At 32.9% G+C, this 20,168-nt stretch overlaps 1 protein-coding gene across 1 annotated transcript; it reads left to right on the top strand.

Moving 5' to 3' along the window:
* Nucleotides 1-6,925: 6,925 nt before the first annotated feature.
* LOC126698494 (casein kinase 1-like protein 6) lies at nt 6,926-16,185 on the top strand. The gene is made up of 14 exons (XM_050395764.1): nt 6,926-7,614; nt 7,704-7,744; nt 8,539-8,608; nt 8,928-9,076; nt 9,167-9,262; nt 10,635-10,705; nt 12,408-12,469; nt 12,584-12,647; nt 12,782-12,866; nt 13,893-14,019; nt 14,199-14,272; nt 14,350-14,413; nt 14,778-14,896; nt 15,508-16,185. Exons 1-14 carry the CDS (start codon nt 7,539-7,541, stop codon nt 15,766-15,768), a joined length of 1,359 nt encoding a protein of 452 aa, XP_050251721.1. The 5' UTR covers nt 6,926-7,538; the 3' UTR covers nt 15,769-16,185.
* Nucleotides 16,186-20,168: the final 3,983 nt, after the last annotated feature.

The raw sequence follows: 20,168 nt of genomic DNA on the forward strand, positions 1-20,168 counted from the left end.
AGGAGTGACAATCAATACAAAAAACTTAAGACAGCTAGGGCTATCAAAATCTTGCACTGTAATAGAATTAAGATTAAATAATTGAATTCACAATTTTTAATAATTTAAATTTTTGGATGTACAATTGTTAATACATCATGGTACCGAAGCATGTGATCATAAGTTTAAACCTTGCCTCTACTCTATTTACACAATTCCACTAAAAAAGTTAAAAATTTATGTGTTTAGCTTCATTTATTAAGGAGAAATTAGATCCACATGTAAGGAGTGAGTATTAAAATTATTATTAAATTCATTAGTTTTTATCGGATTAATCTGTTAGAACAATTGATAATTTATTGGTAACTTTGTCTTTTTTAATTATAATTGATAATAACATGCATATAGGTATAGGTGGGATTGACTCACATTTAGATCCGTGTGCATTTTTTATTTTTTATTTTTTATTTTGAGACCCGTGTGTATTCTTTGATCTACAATCTTCTCCAGTTTCGTTTGCGCCACGCATCACAAAGAAGTAAGACTCTACAAATTCAATTATAGGGCGTATAGCAATTTAAACTAGGAAAAAAAAAAAAAAAAAACACCTTGGATCGTTAAATGTTTCCTGTTGTTATTTATGCTATGTGATAATTATTGGAAATTTTGTAAGGAAACGTTACTTTTTTCTTTCTCTAACTTTCCATTTTGAAATAAAAGAGCAAATAGTTTTGTTACTGATTTTAGTTTTATTTTCTCAAAAGAAATAATTCCAGTAAATTGACTTCCGTTTTCTAGCGTAACAAATCAACCTAAAAAAAAAAAAACACATACAAGTCGTTGGTGTTTTACAGTGTAGGTGCTTTTCAGTTTGTTGTTTTCTCTCAAAGAAGTCGTGTTTGTAATTCTGTTGCTGATGCTCTCACTAAGAAAGCTAAGTCAGTGGTTGGGTATCAGTGTTGGTTAGGTGACATGCCAGCTGATATTGCCCCGCTTGTGTATCGTGACGTTCATTAAGTTTTTTCTTTGAATAAAGCCCCAGGCTTATGGTTTGGTTTCTCAAAAAAAAAAAAAAAAAAAAAAAACACATACACGTCAAGAGTTTCGTAGCTCAACTTGTTGACACTTCCTATTATTTTCACGCTAGATATCCAAGATTCAATTCTCCTATCTCTTATCTATCGAATTGTCAGAAACAAAAACACATAATTTTCACTTATTGGGACAGGCCCACCAAAGAATCTCATCCACGCTAAGCTTGTCCCAGCTTTGCACTATAACAACATTGGCCAAAATGGCAAAATACTCATTTCGCCTAAAAATTCCAGCAAAATGCCTCTGTTTTGAAACTCGATTTTCTAAAAATCAAATTTCAATAAGGAACTTGAGTTCCTTGAAAAATTTCAAATGGAACTCAAGTTCCATAATTTTTTTTGTTTTTTATTTTTTAAAGTTTGATTGCCTATAACTTTTGGGCGAAAAGGGTATTTTGCCATTTTTGCCTAACAACATTGCTCAGGTTAGTATAATACTAACAAGTAACACAGCATGGAAGGCTAGATAAAACAAAGCCTTAACAAATGAATGAAAGATGTTTGAAATGAGAAAATATAGGACCATAACATTTTGTGTATCAATTTTGACCCAATTTTAATGTGGTAAACTGTGAGTTGTAGGGAAATAATGATGAGTCTATGTGAAAGTAACAGACAATTGGTTAAAGTCTGTCGCGTATAATAGTTATAGAAATAATATGGTAAAAGTCGTGGTCTTAAAAATTAAAATAACTCATCAAGGACTCACTAGGATAGCAGGTGCACACAACATTGTACTTATTATAGCTTTCCATGCCATAAATTTTTTTACTGTTTTAGTAAAAGGAAAAAAAAAATCTCACCACTTTGAGAAATTCTCAAAAACGTATCTTATGTCAATATGATAAAACCAGAACAAAGATAGCCTTAAATTTCCTACAACTTTGCTAAAAGATTGAATTAACAAAATAAAATAACAAAATTTAAAAGATTACTTTCAAACCAGCTTAAAGAAAAATTTCTCCAACCCATACACTATGTGGCTATTGATAAAATCATCAACATATATTCTTATTTAAAAAATATTCATCGATAGTTTTGGAAGTCTCCTAAATTAGTTTGAATGGAAGCTTTGTCTATAAATAATTTTTGTGCTAAAAGTGTACCTGAAAACAAAACTAATTTTATCTAAAGTATAGAAAAAAATAGAAACGTTAATATTAGGTTGCTTAACTTGCTTGTAATTGATTTCTCTCCTTCTGTCTTCTAAACATATCCAATTAGGTGGAGTAAAAAATAACCTCTTTCTATTTTTACTCTTCCTTTTCTCACCTTAATTTAGATTTTCCATGTAACATTCTCACTCATAAGTATATACACACAGAGAACTCCGATTTTGAGCTTTGGATTCTCTTTTTCAATCGTGAGGACATTTTGTAGGATAGGTGGCAAATGAATCTCAATAAATCTAAGATCTAGGCCCAGTTACAGTAATAAATGAAAAAGAAGTTTACATGATAGTAGGAATTGGCATCAATAGATAATTGGCTATGGAAGATTTTTCTTGTTTGTAAATGACGGAATAAATGTCTAGCAAAACAGGACACAAAAGTAGGGAACAGAAAAGCTACAAAAATCCAACATCTCAATGTTTCATGTACATTTGAAACTGTCCTTTCTCATTGGATATATGTGCAGTAATTTTTTTTTTTTTTTTTTTGGTCATATATATTTTATATATATATTGATATCTTGGTCATTCTTTTTTTTTTTTTTTAAGAAAAAATTCATATTTTAATTAAGAAAGACGGTGAAATATATAAATTGGGATTAGTATTAATATTATTAGATGGGGACCATTCTAAAAAAAGGGGTAATTTAGACCCTTTACATGCTTTACTTTATTCGATTCATGTATGAAAAATTGCAAGAGAGAGAATTTTCCCCATTTGGACAATTATCTTTTTGGATAAGAGAAGGGAATGCAAAGACACTGTAATTGATTTTAGGAAGGGAGACCGGAGAATAGAAAGTTTTGTCCTATCATAAAGGTATGCCCATTTTCTCTATCATCATCTTTACTAAAGGATAAGATATCGTAATTTTTATTTTCTATTATTGTTTCCTCTTAATTTTTCTTTTTAATTAAAAATATATACATAATATGCATTTTCTTTTGTGTGAGTTCTTACATATGGAAAATGGAAATGTTTTGAAAATTTACATAAAAATTTCTGAAACAATGTAATTATACCTTTTTTTTTTTCTTTTTTTTAGAAAAACAATTACACACAAGGAAGAAGAGATTGGATTCTAACAACTAACAAGATAATCTTAATTTTTTTTTAATATAAAAAATATATCTAATGTAATTGATCCAAGTGACTAATAGACAAACGGGGTGAAGTATGACAGAGAAAAGGTGCAGGGTAGATGATTATTTATTAGCTAAAGCATTTAGAGGTTTAGACGACTATATACACTGATATACCCATCAAATATATATGTATATATATATATATATACACATTTATACATACACACAGATATACAACCAAAAATTGACGAAATTATACCAAATCAATGAAAAAAAACAAAATGAAAATATCTGCCTTTTCCAAATTTAGTCCTTTAAATTTCATTTCGCTTCATGTTGATCCTTTAATTTTAATATATTTTCAAATAATTATTTATTTTGATATATTTCAATTAAGTTTCATATTTTTCATATTAGTCCCTTTATATTAATCTGCTTTCAATTTATTCCTTACCGTCCAGTTTTGTCCAATCTCCAATCTCATGTTGGTTTTATTATTTTCACTTTCTAAGTTTAAAAATATCTAAAAATAAATAATAAAATATTTAAAAAAAAAGGTTAAACAATCAAATAACATGTCGTTAATTAAGCTTAAACAACCAAATCACTAATATTGCAAAAAATAGCAACCAATATCAAGGAAAAAAAATTTGGTTGCTATTTTCTTTACCCATTCACCACTTTCCCCTTCATCCAAATAAAACCCAATGCATATAATCTATAAAAACATAGATCCAAACTTCCAAATCAACCTCAAAATCCAGCAGAAATATAATAAACACACAAATCAAAAGCAGGAAAAACACACACACACACACAAAAAAAAAAAAAAAAAAAAACTAGGTCTACTAATTTTGTGACCAAAACAAAAAAGAGAAGGGGTAAATTGGGATCAATAACAGCACAAGACTAATGACAAAGAGGGTGTGATTAATTTGTAGTTGGTCGTAGGTGGCTTTGGTGGTGTGGGTTGTGATTAAGATAAGCTAGGTTAAGATGATATCGGCGAGCTAGGTCCTGACTATGATGTGGGAAGCAACAAGTAGGTATGAGAGAGAGAGAGAGAGAGAGAGAGTTTTTTTTTTTTTTTAACTTTATTTATACTTTTAAACAATTATTTCAAAACAAATATTTTTCTTAAATTTTTAAGATTTGACGTTAAACAAAAATGCAAAACAACATCATTTTTTTTATCCTGCAAATTGAACAGAAGGTAGATAAAATAACTAAATTGGAAAGAAATCAAAGTTAAATAATTGACGCTTCATTTGTTTTGAAGTAAAATAGTTTCCTATTTTCCAATGTTTGTTTGTATGTAAAATATGGTTAAACTTGTAAAATATTTTTCGTTGATCACAAAATCCTTTATAAAAAGTGGGAAAACATTTTACCTTGAAAAATTTGGTAAAATATTTTACAAAAACACATGGTGGCTTCTACACACCCCATCTAGTGGTTAAGTCATTAGTTTGATGGGCTAGACAAACAGTGTTAGTAATCCAGTGCTGATGACCAATATTGACAATCCGATCATTAAAGATGCCATTTTGGCCTCCAATGCCAGTGGTCCAACAATCGAAGCCATTATTCTAGCCACCAGTGTTGGTGGTTTGATAACTGAAGCCGTCGTTTTAGCCACCAATGCCTGTGGTCCGATAACCAAAGTCATTGTTTCAATAACCAATGCTGGCAATCCGGTGGCCAAAGGCACCGTTCTAGCCACCGATGCTAGCGGTTCGATCACCAAAGACATTGCTTCGAAGGTGATCACTAGCAATATAGTTGCTGAAACCACCGTTTCGACTGCTAATCACTAGACATCCAACACCAGCAACATTGATGGCTGAGCCACTGTTAGGGGTGGCAAAATCTTACACAATCCGCGAACCCAACACAACTAACCCATTTATAAATAGGTCATAGGTTGAGGCTAAATGGGTTCGAATTATATTGGGGTTAACACGGCTAACTCGTTTAATAAACAGGTCATATTCATGTTCAGCATGCAAAGTCGTTAGACCCATTTAGCTTATAAAGTTATTAGTTATTTTGATATTATTACTTAATTTATGGTTGTTTTATATGTCTATTACTATATTTATAGTTGTATTTGTATTTTAAATTTATATACATGGGAATTGATAAAGATTATATAGGTTAGGTATGACCTATTAATTAAATAGATTATAAAATGGGTAATTTACATTGACATTTACATGACTTGTTAATTAAACGAGTTAAACATGTTGGGTCAGATTAACCTGTTTAATAAACAGGCCGTGTTTAGGTTGAGGATTCTTGACACGTTTAGTAAACAAGTTGGGTTCGAGTCAACCCATATAGCCGAATACTCATGGCTCAACACGATATGAACCCAACCCGTGAACACGAATTGCCATGCCTAGCCACTGCCTAGTTTTGGTATTACTTGAAAAATTTTACTTGTTATACTAAACACCTGAATATATTTTACTGAAAATAATTTACATTTGAAAATATTTTATTTCAAAGCATGATTAAAAAAAAAAAACTTTGAGGATAAAAAAAATATTTTTTTGAGGATGAAAAAAAAAAATTCACAACAAAATTTAAAGGATTGAATTAAATACACATCTAAATTAGATGAGTTATATTATGAAGTACAGACACAACAAAATTTTACAACATTCCTAAATTAGCATGTCAACTAAGTGACTTACACACGGACCGATCACAATTTCAATTTAAATTCTTTGATATGTTATGAAATGTTGTGTCCACAAAATTACTCAATATATAATTTAGCCAAAACATAATTTTTTTTCAAGAAAAGTCAAGCTACCTTAAAAATTGTTCTCAATATCTTCCCCCAGCAAGTGTTCCCTGCAGACTTCTAATTTGTTTTCTTGCTCCTCCTTGTTATACAAATACTTTTTCTTTGTTGGGATAATGTAATTTTTGGGTGAGATGGAGTCTTGAATAAGTGACTTTGATTTTTATTCTACTACAGGCAAGGAAAGTCATGCATAATTGTCTCTCTTAATTATTAATTAAAATAATAAGACGAATGAAGTAAAAGTTTTTTTTTTATATATATAATAAATTGAAGTGAAGGTTGGTGCAGTCATTGTCACATTCACACCTAATCATAAAAAATTAAAAAATAAATAAAAGATTGCTGGGTCCAAATAGGACGATAAATTGCTCAAATTATTAATGTTGAATTTTTTTTTTTTTCTTGAGAAAGTTTAATGTTGAAAGTTCAAACCCAGAGAGAGAGAGAGAGAGAGGTTTACCAAAAAAAAAGAAAAGAGAGAGAGAGAGGGACGCACGTTTTAGGTTGTACAACTAAACTAAAGTCAAGTATAGTCTGGCTCGGTCCATGACAACCCAAACGTGTTAGGCGGCTGTGACTGTGAGAGAAGGTTTCGCTACTCCTCCTAATATATCCCATTTCTTAAATCAGTAAAAACAATAAAAATACTATATAAAAATTAATAAAAAAAAAGTGTTTTTTTTGGGTAAAAGAGGGATTTAATATTATACAAAGTGTTTTTCAAAAAGGAAAAAAAAACACTGAAAACAAAAATCAAATATACAAAAAAACCCAACACCCAAAAAAAAAAAAAAAATCTGCTGGACCTACTTTTCCTCATCTTTTTTTTTCCACACATCACTTTCCTCCTCCTCTTCCTCCTCCATATTTTTGTTTTTTTTGTCAAAACACACGTTGTCTTCTCCGATTTGATCATTGTTTCCCCATACCAATAATTTCCAATCTTTTGTTTTTGTTTCCAATGTTCATTCGCCCAAATTTCATTGCTTTTTTCTTGTCAATGTACTTACTTGATTGTTTTTCCAATTGGGTTTTCATTCATTAGTGTTTTTGGTATCAAAAACTTGTAGTTGGAGAAGGTCTGGTTTTGATTTTGATGTAATAATCCTATCCTCATCGTTTTGGGGGTTACACGTAAATTTTTTTTTCTCTAAATCTTTTTGTTGTTTGAGTCATTGCTAAAGATTATGATAATTTTTTGATTTTCTTATCTGGGTGTCTGAGAAAGCTAGGATTTTTTTAGATCTGGGGTCGTGTTAGTTTGGTGAATCTGTTGAGATTTGTGGGTGAGTGTTTGGTGGGTGTTGGGATTATGCAGAAATAAGTGTTGGGTTGGGCACAAATCTGGGTGGAGAGAGCTGTGTTTTTTTTATTGGAGGAGGATTTTGAGAAAATGGAGCATGTGATTGGTGGAAAGTTCAAGCTGGGGAGGAAGATTGGGAGTGGGTCTTTTGGGGAGCTCTATTTAGGTAATTACTTTTGCTGTCATTCTTGTGGTTTTTGTTGTTGTTGTCGTTTTGTGTTTTTTACAACATTGTGTTCTTTGTTTTGGTGGCAGGTGTCAATGTGCAATCTGGAGAGGAAGTGGCAGTTAAGCTGGTATTTGATTTATTCTTTTCAAGGAATTTATGCCTTGTTGTGGGTATTTACTTTTCAGTTTTCTTTTCTATGGCCCTTGTACATATAATTCATTTTTAGGTGCTTTTAAGTCAGATTTGTAGATTGTTTTTTTGGTTTTGATAATTGTGATAATGATTGTTAATAATTAATCATGTTCAGCAGTTTGCCTTTTTGTATGTAAGTTTTCTTCTGTGTTTAGTTAGTTGTCAGTATTTGCTCCCTTGATTGCTCCTTGGCAATATTTTTTCTCATTTTTCTCTGGAGTTGGCATTTGTCAATTGGGCGTTTGAATGTGGACTCACATTATACTTCGACTATTGTGTTTAATTTTTCATTATGGCACCTGAAATAGGATACGAAGTTTATTTATGGGCATTAGAGATGTATTCTTACTTTTATATGTGAGACATCTTTAGCACAAGAGCAAACATATAACAGAAAAAAAGAAAAAGATTTTCACTTTTAAGTCATGGTTAAGTAAAGTGGGTGTGGAACTATAGATCATGAACTCTTGATGAGTTCTGTTTGAGTCGCCATTCAAAATTTCATGGGGAACGCTCGGTCCTTCACTCTCAAGTTTTTCATTAATAGGAAAATGTTGAATGCAAGCTATTTGTCTTCCTTCCCCTCCCCCAAATGAAAAAGATGCATATTATTTTGGTTTTTTGACACAAGTTTACTGGATATGCTTCTCTATTATTTTTTTCCTTTTCTGTGAGAGATTATGTTACTCTTTTGATACTCTATATGCTGATTGACTATTCCAATCTCAGGAACCTGGGAAGACCAAGCATCCTCAGCTTCACTATGAGTCAAAATTGTATATGCTTCTTCAAGGAGGAAGTGAGTGTCTGTCTCTCACCCCTCCTAAAAAAATATTGTATTACAATTATCAAGTTTTAACTTTACCAATTTGTAAAACTGTTTTTGTAATTATTCACAACTCCTTACCTCTGAACAAACCATAGAATTGATAAAACTCAAGAGGTTTTGTCTGTCCTGTTTAATGGCTGATACGGTATGGCTATGGTAATCAGTAAACCCAATTAGTTCAGGCGATGCTTTTGCCTTGAATATCTCTTGGAAATTCTTTGTGGGTCAATCTTTGAAAAACAGATGATGTTTTCTTATTAGTGATTCAAGCTTTTTTATTTGTATGAAGCTGGAATTCCCCACCTCAAGTGGTTTGGAGTCGAGGGTGAGTACAACGTCATGGTTATCGACCTTCTTGGACCAAGTTTGGAAGATTTGTTTAACTATTGCAATAGGAAGTTTACCTTGAAAACAGTTTTGATGCTCGCAGATCAATTAGTAAGTGATGTGACTTCTTTATTAAAGAATGTGTCTGGAACGGCCAAGATAATGTTTCTTTCCCCTGTTGTTTTTAATTATCATTTTCAGATTAACAGAGTTGAGTACATGCATTCAAGGGGTTTTCTTCACCGTGATATAAAGCCTGACAACTTCTTAATGGGCCTAGGGCGTAAAGCAAATCAGGTATCTCTTTCTCATTTGCCTTATTCTATTTCATGTGCAAATTTATAGTACATTTTTAAGGTTCGTCAGATCCAAGTATTAGTCATTCCAGCTATAGTTGAAACAGTTTCTGCTGAGAAAGTCCATGCCATATGAACTCTTGGACGCTTATTAGTCTAAAAAATTGGAACTCTTGGTAGCCAGTTTTTGTTGATTTTGTTGCTTTGGTGTTTACCTTCCACGTGCATTAGCTGTTGCTTTCTTATTCTTTTTCTTTAAAAAAAAAAATAGTTAGTGATTTATTCATTTGCAAAAACTGAGTGTTAATCCTTTATGAACAAATAATTGAATTCTTGAGGAGATATATATTGCTGCCAAATTCACCAGGAATAGCTTATAACAGTTGTTTAATTGATTGAAGCTGCCTACTGAATTTTGCTATATATACCATTATGAATTATGAGAGAGAGAGAGAGACCTCATGGTTTGCTTCCCTAGTGAGGTCAGTGGGGTTAGATGGGATTAATTTCTCAAAGAAATGCAATTTCACCAAAGCAACTATTTACCTATTATCAGATGATAAATAGAATGATGGTAAATTTATTATATAATCTCATGTATGAACAATTTTTAATTGATAAATCTCAGACATTGTTGCATTGGGATTAAGGCTTAGTTGAGTTTAGATAATCAAACATTATCCATCAAGTAATAGGTCTTGATGTAACTCAACTACGAGTACTAGCAAGTGTTTCCCATGGCAACAAGTAATGGCTGTGCTTATTCCTTCTCCATGAGTGACAGCCCCTTAAATTTCCTTTTTTTTTTTGGGGGGGGGGGGGGGGGGGGAAATCATATAGGGAACCTTTCTAAAGAAGAGCTCTTTTGACTCACCTCTAGCCATTAAAACCTACAGGCAACTGACCCCACTTGCCAAATCTAGCTGTCAGGTAATCCAGGGGCATTCACCCTTGATGGACATAGCAGGCAAATGGATAGGATTGGACCACCTGTTTTCTGGACCCAAAAGTCGCCCTGCCCTATGCTTAAAAATGGAATTTGAAGAAAATGAAAGATTGAAGTAGGAATGTGTTGAAAGAAGAATAGATCTTTCATATGGAATATAGATGATTAGATGGTTAATTTATCAGGTTCCGATCTTGACTGGTGAAATCCATTGTGTTCTCCAGTGTTTAGTCATAATGCCCCCTGGCCTCCATGCTTAGATCAGACATTTCATGTTAGATTGTTGAAGCCTTATTAACTGATAAATATTTCTTGTTTGGTATTAGACGCATTTGAGGACAAAACATTAGTGTTACATTGAGGAACATCCAGGTCATAATTCTTCTTTCTAATTATTGTTATCTTTTGATTAAATTTCTTATCACAGGTTTACGCAATTGATTTTGGACTGGCAAAGAAGTATAGAGATCTTCAGACTCATAAGCATATACCATACAGGTAAATATTTCCATGCTTACAGCAAGGGCAAGATTAAACATATCTATTACTGTAACTAGAAAAGAGTGTAGGTTTTCCTCAATAAGGGAGGTCAGAGCTAATGATTTACAACATCAAAAATAGTGGAAGCTTTGTTAGACATGATAAGAAAATAAGGAAGAGCTATATATATAATTCATTATTTGAAAAGAGGCAAAAAGGACATTAAGTGTTAAGAGCAATGGAGTGTCCCTCAAGTGTCTTCATTGATCTTATAGTAAACTCAAGAAAATTGTATCTAAATTTTTGTGATCCATTCCTTCGAAATTTGGAGTATTCCTTGCACTCCAATTGAGGTTCGCATTCCACACTACTACAATTATTGTGGAACCAACCTCTGCAGCATCATGTTAACTCCACCAACTTTTGGCATAATTCAATAAAAATCCCAAACAAAGAAAATATTATTGACCATAAATCTCTTGGCACATCACAATGAATTAATAAGTATCAACCTTTGTGGCACTTGCTTACAAAACAATATTAATCAATTATTATCTTCTCAGGCTTCCTGAGGTTACCTACTATTATTTTCTTATTTTGTGCTGCTGTACTAACAAAAAGGCCACCTTATTTGAAAGAGCTTGACCAATATTGTTTAATGGATGGGATCGGTTGCCCATAAGTTTTACTAGCTAAAGGCCATTGATCCTGTCATTAATTTTCTGATTTTTCTGAATTTCAACCCAATTAAGAATTTAAGACCTACTTGGGCCTCAAGGTTAGCTAATTAACTTTAAATTCACCTATCAAAAAAAGGTTTTATTGACTAGAGGTGAGTCCAAAGGGCTCTTGAGAGAGGTTCCCTACGTCATAAAAATAATAAAAATAAAGTTATCATCCTGGGTGAATGAGTATGAAATATTAAACATTTATTTCTGGTCAATTTTAATTTGAACTTTGATTTTTTTCAAACAAAGTTAAGATTCTGTGCATTGTGTTGATCTTGTTGAAAGCTGTAAGTGGTACCTTGAGTTTTTAATATGGTTTATGATATTATATAATTTAACAAAAACTTTCCAAAGACAAATTCATGTTGGAAGGAATAGGGAACTATCTTAATTGCAGTAAGGTCTTGCATTATATGGACTGCCGGGCAAGAGCTGGTGCCCTTTGGAATGAATAACTGTTTACTAAAGTCAAAACTCCAGTGCATTTTTTGAGGAAATATGTTTACTTCGAGCCTTATTTCTATAAGAAATCTTGAAAAAAAAAGAGACTGATGTATCTCTATTTCCTTCAACTGACCAATAGACTTCACTCCATTTCACTCTAAATTATCAATATACTTTAAAGGTTAACTAAAAGAAATACTATAGGGTAATTTTTTATAGTTCTGGACTTGTGGTCGTTGATGCCACCTTTTTTATTTCGTTAATTGACTCTAGCTTTGAATCTAATGTTGAAACTGATAGTTCATTCTGTATACTGGATGGTCTGCTTCATTTCTCAATTTTTTTTTTTAATTTCCTATTTTTGTTTACAGTTTTTGAACCTATATCAGTTTGATAGTCATAGTACCTTGTCAACCACTATTATTCTTATTCAATTGATTTACAAATACACTTTGTTGGCCCCTCCTATCTGTTATCTCTTTGTTGACCAATACCCTTTGTGAGTTTCTCAGCATCTTCCTTCTCTCTCTTACTGTTTTTTTCCTCAGGGAAAACAAGAATCTTACTGGTACAGCTCGCTATGCAAGTGTTAATACTCACCTTGGAATTGGTGAGAGATTCTTTATGCCATTTTCATTTTGCCAACTAATAACAGGATATGTGTTTGTTTAGATTTGGATTACTTACCCCTGCTATCATTCTAATTGAGCCGTCTTATTGGCAGAACAAAGCAGAAGGGATGATCTGGAATCTCTTGGTTATGTGCTTATGTATTTTCTAAGAGGAAGGTCGAATATTACTAGCTGCACTTCTTATTTCTTTCTTGAGTTTTCCCTTTTTCTACCTGTTATTAAATGACTGGTGCATTCTTATTCCTTATTCTTGCTTTATTAAGTCATTATATACCACTGTTTTGCATCAGCCTTCCCTGGCAGGGATTAAAAGCTGGCACAAAAAAGCAAAAATATGACAAGATCAGTGAAAAGAAGATGTCAACTGCTATAGAGGTATCAAAAGTCAAAATTTACCATCCATACTCATAACGAAGCACTTTATTCTTTAATTTTATCTAGCTGAGGCCCTTAGAAGAATTATGGCCTGTTTGGAAGTTTAGAGAGGGAGGAGAGTAGAGGGGTGTAGAGGGGAGGAGAGTAGAGGGGAATGGTTCCCCTTCATCTTGTTTGGATGTTTTTAAAATTAGTAAGGGGGAAAGGAGTAATTAGTCATTCCCCTTATTTGGATGTTTTAAAAATTAGGATGGAGAGGAGAGAAAATGATTAAAATAGACAAATTTACCTCTATTTGAAAATGAACTTGCAACATTGGTCTATTATTAATTTATAAAGGGTAAATTGGGAAATTTATCTAGTCAATAATTTATACTCTTCCTCCAAATCTCTCCAATTTGGGGGAATTAAAAATGAGGGGTTAGAAGTGATTGAAAGCTCTCCAAACCCCTCCAAACTCCTTCCCCTCCTTTCTTAAAAAACTTCCAAACAAGGTAATTGAATTACTCTCCCTCTCTCTACTCTACTCCCCCTCCTTTTTTAAACTTCCAAACAGGCCATTAGTTTCAGTTAGCTGGCCTGCTAGATTCAAAGTTTGCGGTCTTGACCTAGGGATGGCTATCAGGTGGCCCCAGCTTTGGGCTGTTGCTGTGTCATGGGACCAATTGGGTGAAGCCAGGCAGCCCGGTGCTGTGCATGTTCCAATATGGGTGCACATACACATAAATACTTAAAATTATTATAAGTGAATAATTGTGTATTCACGCACACACATATCTATTTCTTCTTGCAAACTATTGATATATGGCCCTACTCAGGTTCTAGTGAAAGTCTTCTGGCTGATCCTAGGTTACTATATTTTTGGCCCAATATTAGGTTTGCCCAAGCTTGGGCTGTCCAAAATTCATTGGCCAGCAAAACTCTTTTTTATTTTTTTGTTTTAAGGGGTGGGGGGTTGGAGGGGAGATTGAGAGTTAAAAATCATACAGCACTATGCTGACAACTTGGATGCACATTGTTTTGCAGGTGCTTTGCAAATCATATCCATCTGAGTTTGTATCCTATTTTCACTACTGTCGGTCATTGCGGTTTGAGGACAAACCAGATTATTCATATCTAAAGAGACTTTTCCGAGACTTGTTTATAAGAGAAGGTACATTTTATGACAGCAGTCCACAAATATATGTTCATATATCTTTATCGAGTTTCAATTTTATTTTCATGATGATTTGTAGTTGACCAGTTGAAATGTTCTCTTTCATGAGTAGTACTAAATTTAATTTGGGTACGTATTATAATTGTTTTTGGATCTTGACATTGTTGCTGGTGCAGGTTATCAATTTGACTATGTATTTGACTGGACTATATTGAAGTACCCTCAGATTGGTGGCAGCTCTAGAGGAAGGGTCAGTAGTTGTAAATTCAAGATTTGAAACCTATCCACTCAAGGTGTTACTGACTTAGTTTTTGTCTCTGTTTGTAGCAATCCAATGGGAAGGCATGTTTGAATGCAGGCCCTTCTGGAGAAAGAGGGGAGAAGATCTCAGGTCCGCTATCTTAAACAAAACTAGATTTGGAAATTAAGTGCCCAGTCAGAACATCGACATTCTAACTACTCTTTTTCTAAAGGAGTTTTAAAGCTTCATATTTGCTATGGACATTTGGCTGTTCAGTTTAGTTCTCTGCACAGATTTGACGTCTGAGTGCTGGTTTTAGATATGGCCAGTTGCTTTTTATCAAAATTAAGATTTGTCTAATCATTTATTATGAGAAATTATTAATTTTAAAAATCCAGTCTCTCTCTCTCTCCACAGTTGATAACTTACTTGTGGTGGTAAATAGAGCACCTTTTTGCTTCATTTCTCACATATCTGTCAATGTGTGATTTCTAAATATAGTCTTTTTATCCAGTTGGGAAAGAGATCCGAGATAAATTCTCAGGTGCAGTTGAAGCATTTTCCAGGAGAGGCCCTAGTCCACATCATGCCAAACACAGGACTCATGAGGATTTATCTTCGTCCAAGGAAGTGGTAACATTTCATTTTCTAGACAAAAATAATTAGATGTGTGTTCTTTAATCTTTTTAATCCACTTTCTTTTGGATAGTCATTTGGTCTGTCTGAAAATCGAGTCTTGAGGTTATCTGAATGCAAATAACTTTCACACAAAATCTTAAATGTCATTGCTCTTTGAAAATTAACCATTAATACATTGTATTTTGCTTCAAATATAATTGCGTGGATAATTTGTTTGTCCTTGAATTAATCATCCCTTAAACTGATCGCAACTAGATTTCAAGTTTATTTTTCTTGTTACTTCATTTTCCTGTTGTATACTTTCATAACGGGCAAGGCTGGGTTTCATTTGATTTTGAATTTAAGCAATTTGAGGTTCTCCATTTTTGTTATTGTGAAAACAAGAACAGAAATAGAGATGAGATTTACAGAAGAAAAAAATACAACCTTAATGTTTCTTATATTTTCAGTTGTCAAGCACATTAGTATGATCTGCTTTTCACTCTCTCTTTTTCCCTCAAACAAATTCACTTTTTGTATTCAAGTCATCAAGTGATTAATTCATCTAATGTCCATTGTTTGTATTCCAAATATTCTTACTGGGGCTTTTTTGGATACATTTTTAGCACCTTGATTCATCAGGACACAATTCTTCTCGGTATGGCAGCACTTCAAGAAAAGCAGTCGTCTCAAGTGGTAGGGGTTCTTCTGGTGAACACAGTGAAGCTCGTGCAGGACGTCTAGTCCCAAACAGCGGCCGACCATCTACCACACAAAGAATTCAATCTGGTTATGAGCCCAAATCATCTCATACTCGCGCTCATACTTCTAGAGGCACTCGTGATGATCCTCTTCGGAGCTTTGAACTCCTCTCAATAAGGAAGTGACTGCGAGTATTTTATTAGTAAGAAGATAATTGTTATGCTTTTAATGAATATATACCTCTTCAATTTGAAAAAAAAAAAAAAAAAATTGAGAGTTATTTTCCCCTGTACATGGGAGATCGCCTAATCGCCACCATTCCCAGTCATATAACTTCTCTTATGTTAAAATTCCTGAACTTCCACTTCCCTTTTAGCCTCGGCCGAAATATTTTAGGCCATTGCAACGTGTGTTAAACACATCCTGTGAATGGAAAAATTACGTATTAAGAAACCCAAGTAGCTGTGATAGAGGGAGCTCTTCCATTTAGTCCTCTAGTCTGCATTTTAAAGAGATCTCTATTTCTTCATCTTGTCATTGTTGAATTTAGGAAATTAATGTACAATATTTAAGAAATTGTGGTAAGTTTTGCTCTTTTTTTATTTGTACGTGCACTTCACTTTGAGATCATATTATTTGTGACATGGACACTGACAAAGACAAATATTGTCAAGGCAAGCCTGAGCTTAGTTGGACTCCCTCATAAACCAGGTTATTTGGTAGCAGTGTTGGAGTTTTTGTTTTCAAAAGTGTGAAAACTGTGACTTAAAAATTGTAGCGAAATCGCGTATTTTGAATACTCATGATGCAAAAAAAATATGTTTGGTATCATATTTCTATAACATTCTTTAAAAACTAAAAAAGATAATTGACTGTTTGGTATGAGTGTGTATTTTTTAGAAAAAAAATATGTAACTTTTCTTACATGAACAATAAAACTTTTTTTTATTAATGGAGAGAGAACTCCCACACAAAGACCAACAACTATCCCTCTCCTACTTCCTGTTCGTCCCATTCCCCACTTTGCTCCCCATTTGGCCAGTTGACCTTTCAACTACCAAAGCCATGGCCGCCACCACCAGTGGCTCCTTACCGACACCAATTTACAACCACAATGTGGTGTTCCAATTAGGAAAACAAATCCCATTTGAAGTCAACATCAAACCCTAAATCAAAACCCACACAACAGTAACAACAAAATTAATACCCATTTTCCAAACCCATTTAAAATCAATCCTAAACCCTAAATCAAATTTTGCAACCCCAAGAGAACCCAATAACCTTATCAACCAGAAAAGGGGGGGACTTAAAAGAAATAAGGAGGGAGAGAGAGAGAGATACACACACTCAGGCTAAGCAATGCTTTAGCCATAGAGAGCAAGAAGTTCTTTTCATATTTTAGTTTGGATGGAATGTGTTTCTCCTAACATTCATAGAACTTTTGTAATTGATCTTTTAGCTATTTAATAATATACCCTTGGGGCAGATTCTCAATAATAATAAAAAAGGAGAAAGAGATTAGAGGTGGATGAGAGAGAGAGAGAGAGAGAGAGAGAGAGAGAGATGAATCTGACTTTATTAGATTTGATGTAGAGACAGGTCCTAGTGGTGGCTCACGCTCAGATGAGAGAGAGATGAGTATTTTTTTTTTTTTTTGAGAAAGCAACAAATGAGAGAGAGAGAGAGAGAGAGAGAGCTGGTTATGTTTTGTCACCATCAATGGGTCCCATGCTTTTCAAAATATTTACAACATTGTCATTCATCATTGCTACTCAAAAACTAAAAACTACCCCTAATGTGTTCTCAAAATATAATATTTAAATATCCTAAATTGAGAACTATGACTCAAACATCCTTAATTAACCACTCTTACCAAATACAATCTTTTTTAATTAACGGCTCACCCTCAGAAATCCTAGGACACCTATACACAACCCATTAGAAGGGTTATCCCTGATGAGAACTTGCTCTTTATTTAAAACACTTCCTATTTTCTTTCATTTGTTTTGTGATAACAGAATTATATGACCTTCAGTCTATATCCATAAATGATACAGCTTGAGAAGACAGTGGAATGAATTCATATTCTAATCGCATATTTATTACCCTTATAAAATTATTTATTTACATTACGTGGGTCTCACTTTACCTTATGTAATGTATAAATTGAACATTATATAATTAATATTGTTGTGCTTTATTTAAAATTAATTTCCCCATAAATATTTTTTTTTTTAAATTTGATATTATCTCCCTTAAATATTAATCTCTAATAGTTGATGATTTCACCCAATGATTTAAAAATCAAACAGTAAAACAAATTGAAAAAGGAAAATGTTCATTTAAATTGTGGTTCAACCAAAGTGTGGATTGTGATGACATCATAAATAATTAAAGAATATACAAACATCACATTGAAAAAAATGAAGGGAAAGATTTTAAAAATAAGTGTTGTAATTTTTATTTTGAAAGAATGAATAAAGATTGTACGATTATTCATCTACCAAAAAAAAGAGGGGGCACCTTGGCGGGTGTGGGGGGGGGGGGGGGGGGGGGGGAGGGGGGAGGGAACAAGCCCCTTACAAGTCCCATATGTAAATCATGAAATCATTTTCTATTACTTCTTTAATTGATAATTTTTTTTACTACTTTTGCTATAATCACAATCTTTAAAATTAGTCAAATGAGGTTGAAATTCAAACCTATTATTCTAAATAAATAAAAATAAGTAAGATCCAAACATAATGGATTTTTCCAACCTTCAAACAAACCATCACACAACACAATTACTCCCCACACAACAGCAATCAAAATAAAATAAAAAACTAAAACAAAAATCAACTTCAATCTAGTCCAATCATACAAAAGATAGGAATTTTGGATTGAATGGATATGAACAAACAAGTGCACCAAATTCAATCTTTTTTGTAAACAGAAAATAACAAAAAATATCGAACCCAACACCAAGCACATTTCATCGCCTTCAATCAAGAGAAAAATGGGAGGGATGAGAGAAGAGAAAATGTCGGGGACGAGGATGCCAAGGAAATAGTGTTAGGACATTAATTTTTACTTTATTTTATTATTTTATGCAGTTTTTTTTTTAATAAAAAAAAATTAGTTGCAAATTACACTTTTTTACCTTAAACTATCACTTAGATCACACTTCCCACCCCCCCCCCCCCCAAAAATTATCAAAATACATTCTGATTTACTTTTCAAAATAAAAGAGTATAAAAGGATATGGAAGTCATATTTCGAAATCATTTTCATCCCAAAAAAAAAAAAAAAATCAGAATCCTTATTTATTTGCTTGTGGAAGAGGAATATGAGGGTTCAAACTGGAAAAATAAATAAATTTAGTTGACAAATGATATGGTTACCAACTGTAAAGGCGCGTTTTGGATCCTTGGCCCAAGGTATAATTGAATCCAAGCCCAATAAACCCAATACAATGAATTTGTAGAGAGTGGGTTGGAAAACTAGGCTCTAATGAATGTGATAACAGTTAAAATGGATTTTAAAAGATAATCAAACAGAAATAGATTGGAGTTATCTAATTAATTTTGTCCTCGGCACAATCCGAGGAGGTATATTCTAGTATATATTGATTGAAAATGGTTACAGATATGGTTCAAGTTGCTACAATACTTTCCCTTACCAATTTCCGATCTTCTTTACCATTGCTTCCTTCTTCTTTTATACTATCTTCCTCTTTCATCCTTACGCTCCACGTGCAGGCCAAATGGTTGGTGCTTAATACTTGTCTCATCAGCACATTCCTAAAGTTTTTAGGTAGTAGGTATAAGGTTAAAAACCACTGTTCAGGTATCATCTCCACATTAATGCGACTGGAGAGTTAGTTATAGAGTATTTAATGCGGTGGTAGCAGTTTTTTCCTTAGGTATTTTAGGACTCCCCTCTGTCATTTGTTTCTGTGATGCTTATCCATGCCAACTGAACTTCTTGGATCATTCCTCCAGATGGCAGACTACCTCTACAGACCTCGGCTTTGGTTAGCCAATGAGGCACTCATCCTCGGCCCAACCTCCTGGGCCATTATGATCAAAACTAACTTCTTTCTCTACTAACACGGACTCCCCTAACAATGTTTACCTTTCCTTAGACAACTCCTTATTCTCGGCTTGGGCCTTGGGCCCAATATATATATGGATAATGAGCTCCTAGGCCCAATACCTCTACACCAACATTTTTATATTTTTTTTAAAATATATATAATTTAAGGAATTACTATAGTAATAGTCAAATAAATAATAATAATAATAATAATTTCTTTTAAAAAAATTCATATAAAATGAAAAAAGAAAGAAAGAGTAAGGTCCAATTTTCTCTAAAGAGTTAGGTTTAGTTAATGAATGCTCTTGAGACATTTGTTAATTGATAATTTTACAAAACTTTTAATATTATTTTCATGAAAATATAAAAAACTATTAAAAAAAGTTAATTATTTTTACTTTTTTTCATAAAAAATTTTAAAGAAATATTTCATAAAGCGCCTAGTGTTTGTTAACTTTTCTAATGATAAATTTTGATAAGACCAATTAGTCCTAGCCCTGAATAAGTC

The sequence above is a fragment of the Quercus robur genome, chromosome 9 (assembly GCF_932294415.1).
Source record: "Quercus robur chromosome 9, dhQueRobu3.1, whole genome shotgun sequence".
Lineage (NCBI taxonomy): Eukaryota > Viridiplantae > Streptophyta > Magnoliopsida > Fagales > Fagaceae > Quercus > Quercus robur.

What these genes read in the sequence shown, in the direction of transcription:
- LOC126698494 (XM_050395764.1), top strand. Translation starts at nt 7,539, where the DNA reads ATGGAGCATGTGATTGGTGGAAAGTTCAAGCTGGGGAGGAAGATTGGG. An exon ending in ATGTATTTTCTAAGAGGAAG is followed by an intron (nt 12,648 to 12,781) that starts GTCGAATATTAC and finishes GTTTTGCATCAG; the next exon opens with CCTTCCCTGGCAGGGATTAA. An exon ending in TATCTTCGTCCAAGGAAGTG is followed by an intron (nt 14,897 to 15,507) that starts GTAACATTTCAT and finishes ATACATTTTTAG; the next exon opens with CACCTTGATTCATCAGGACA.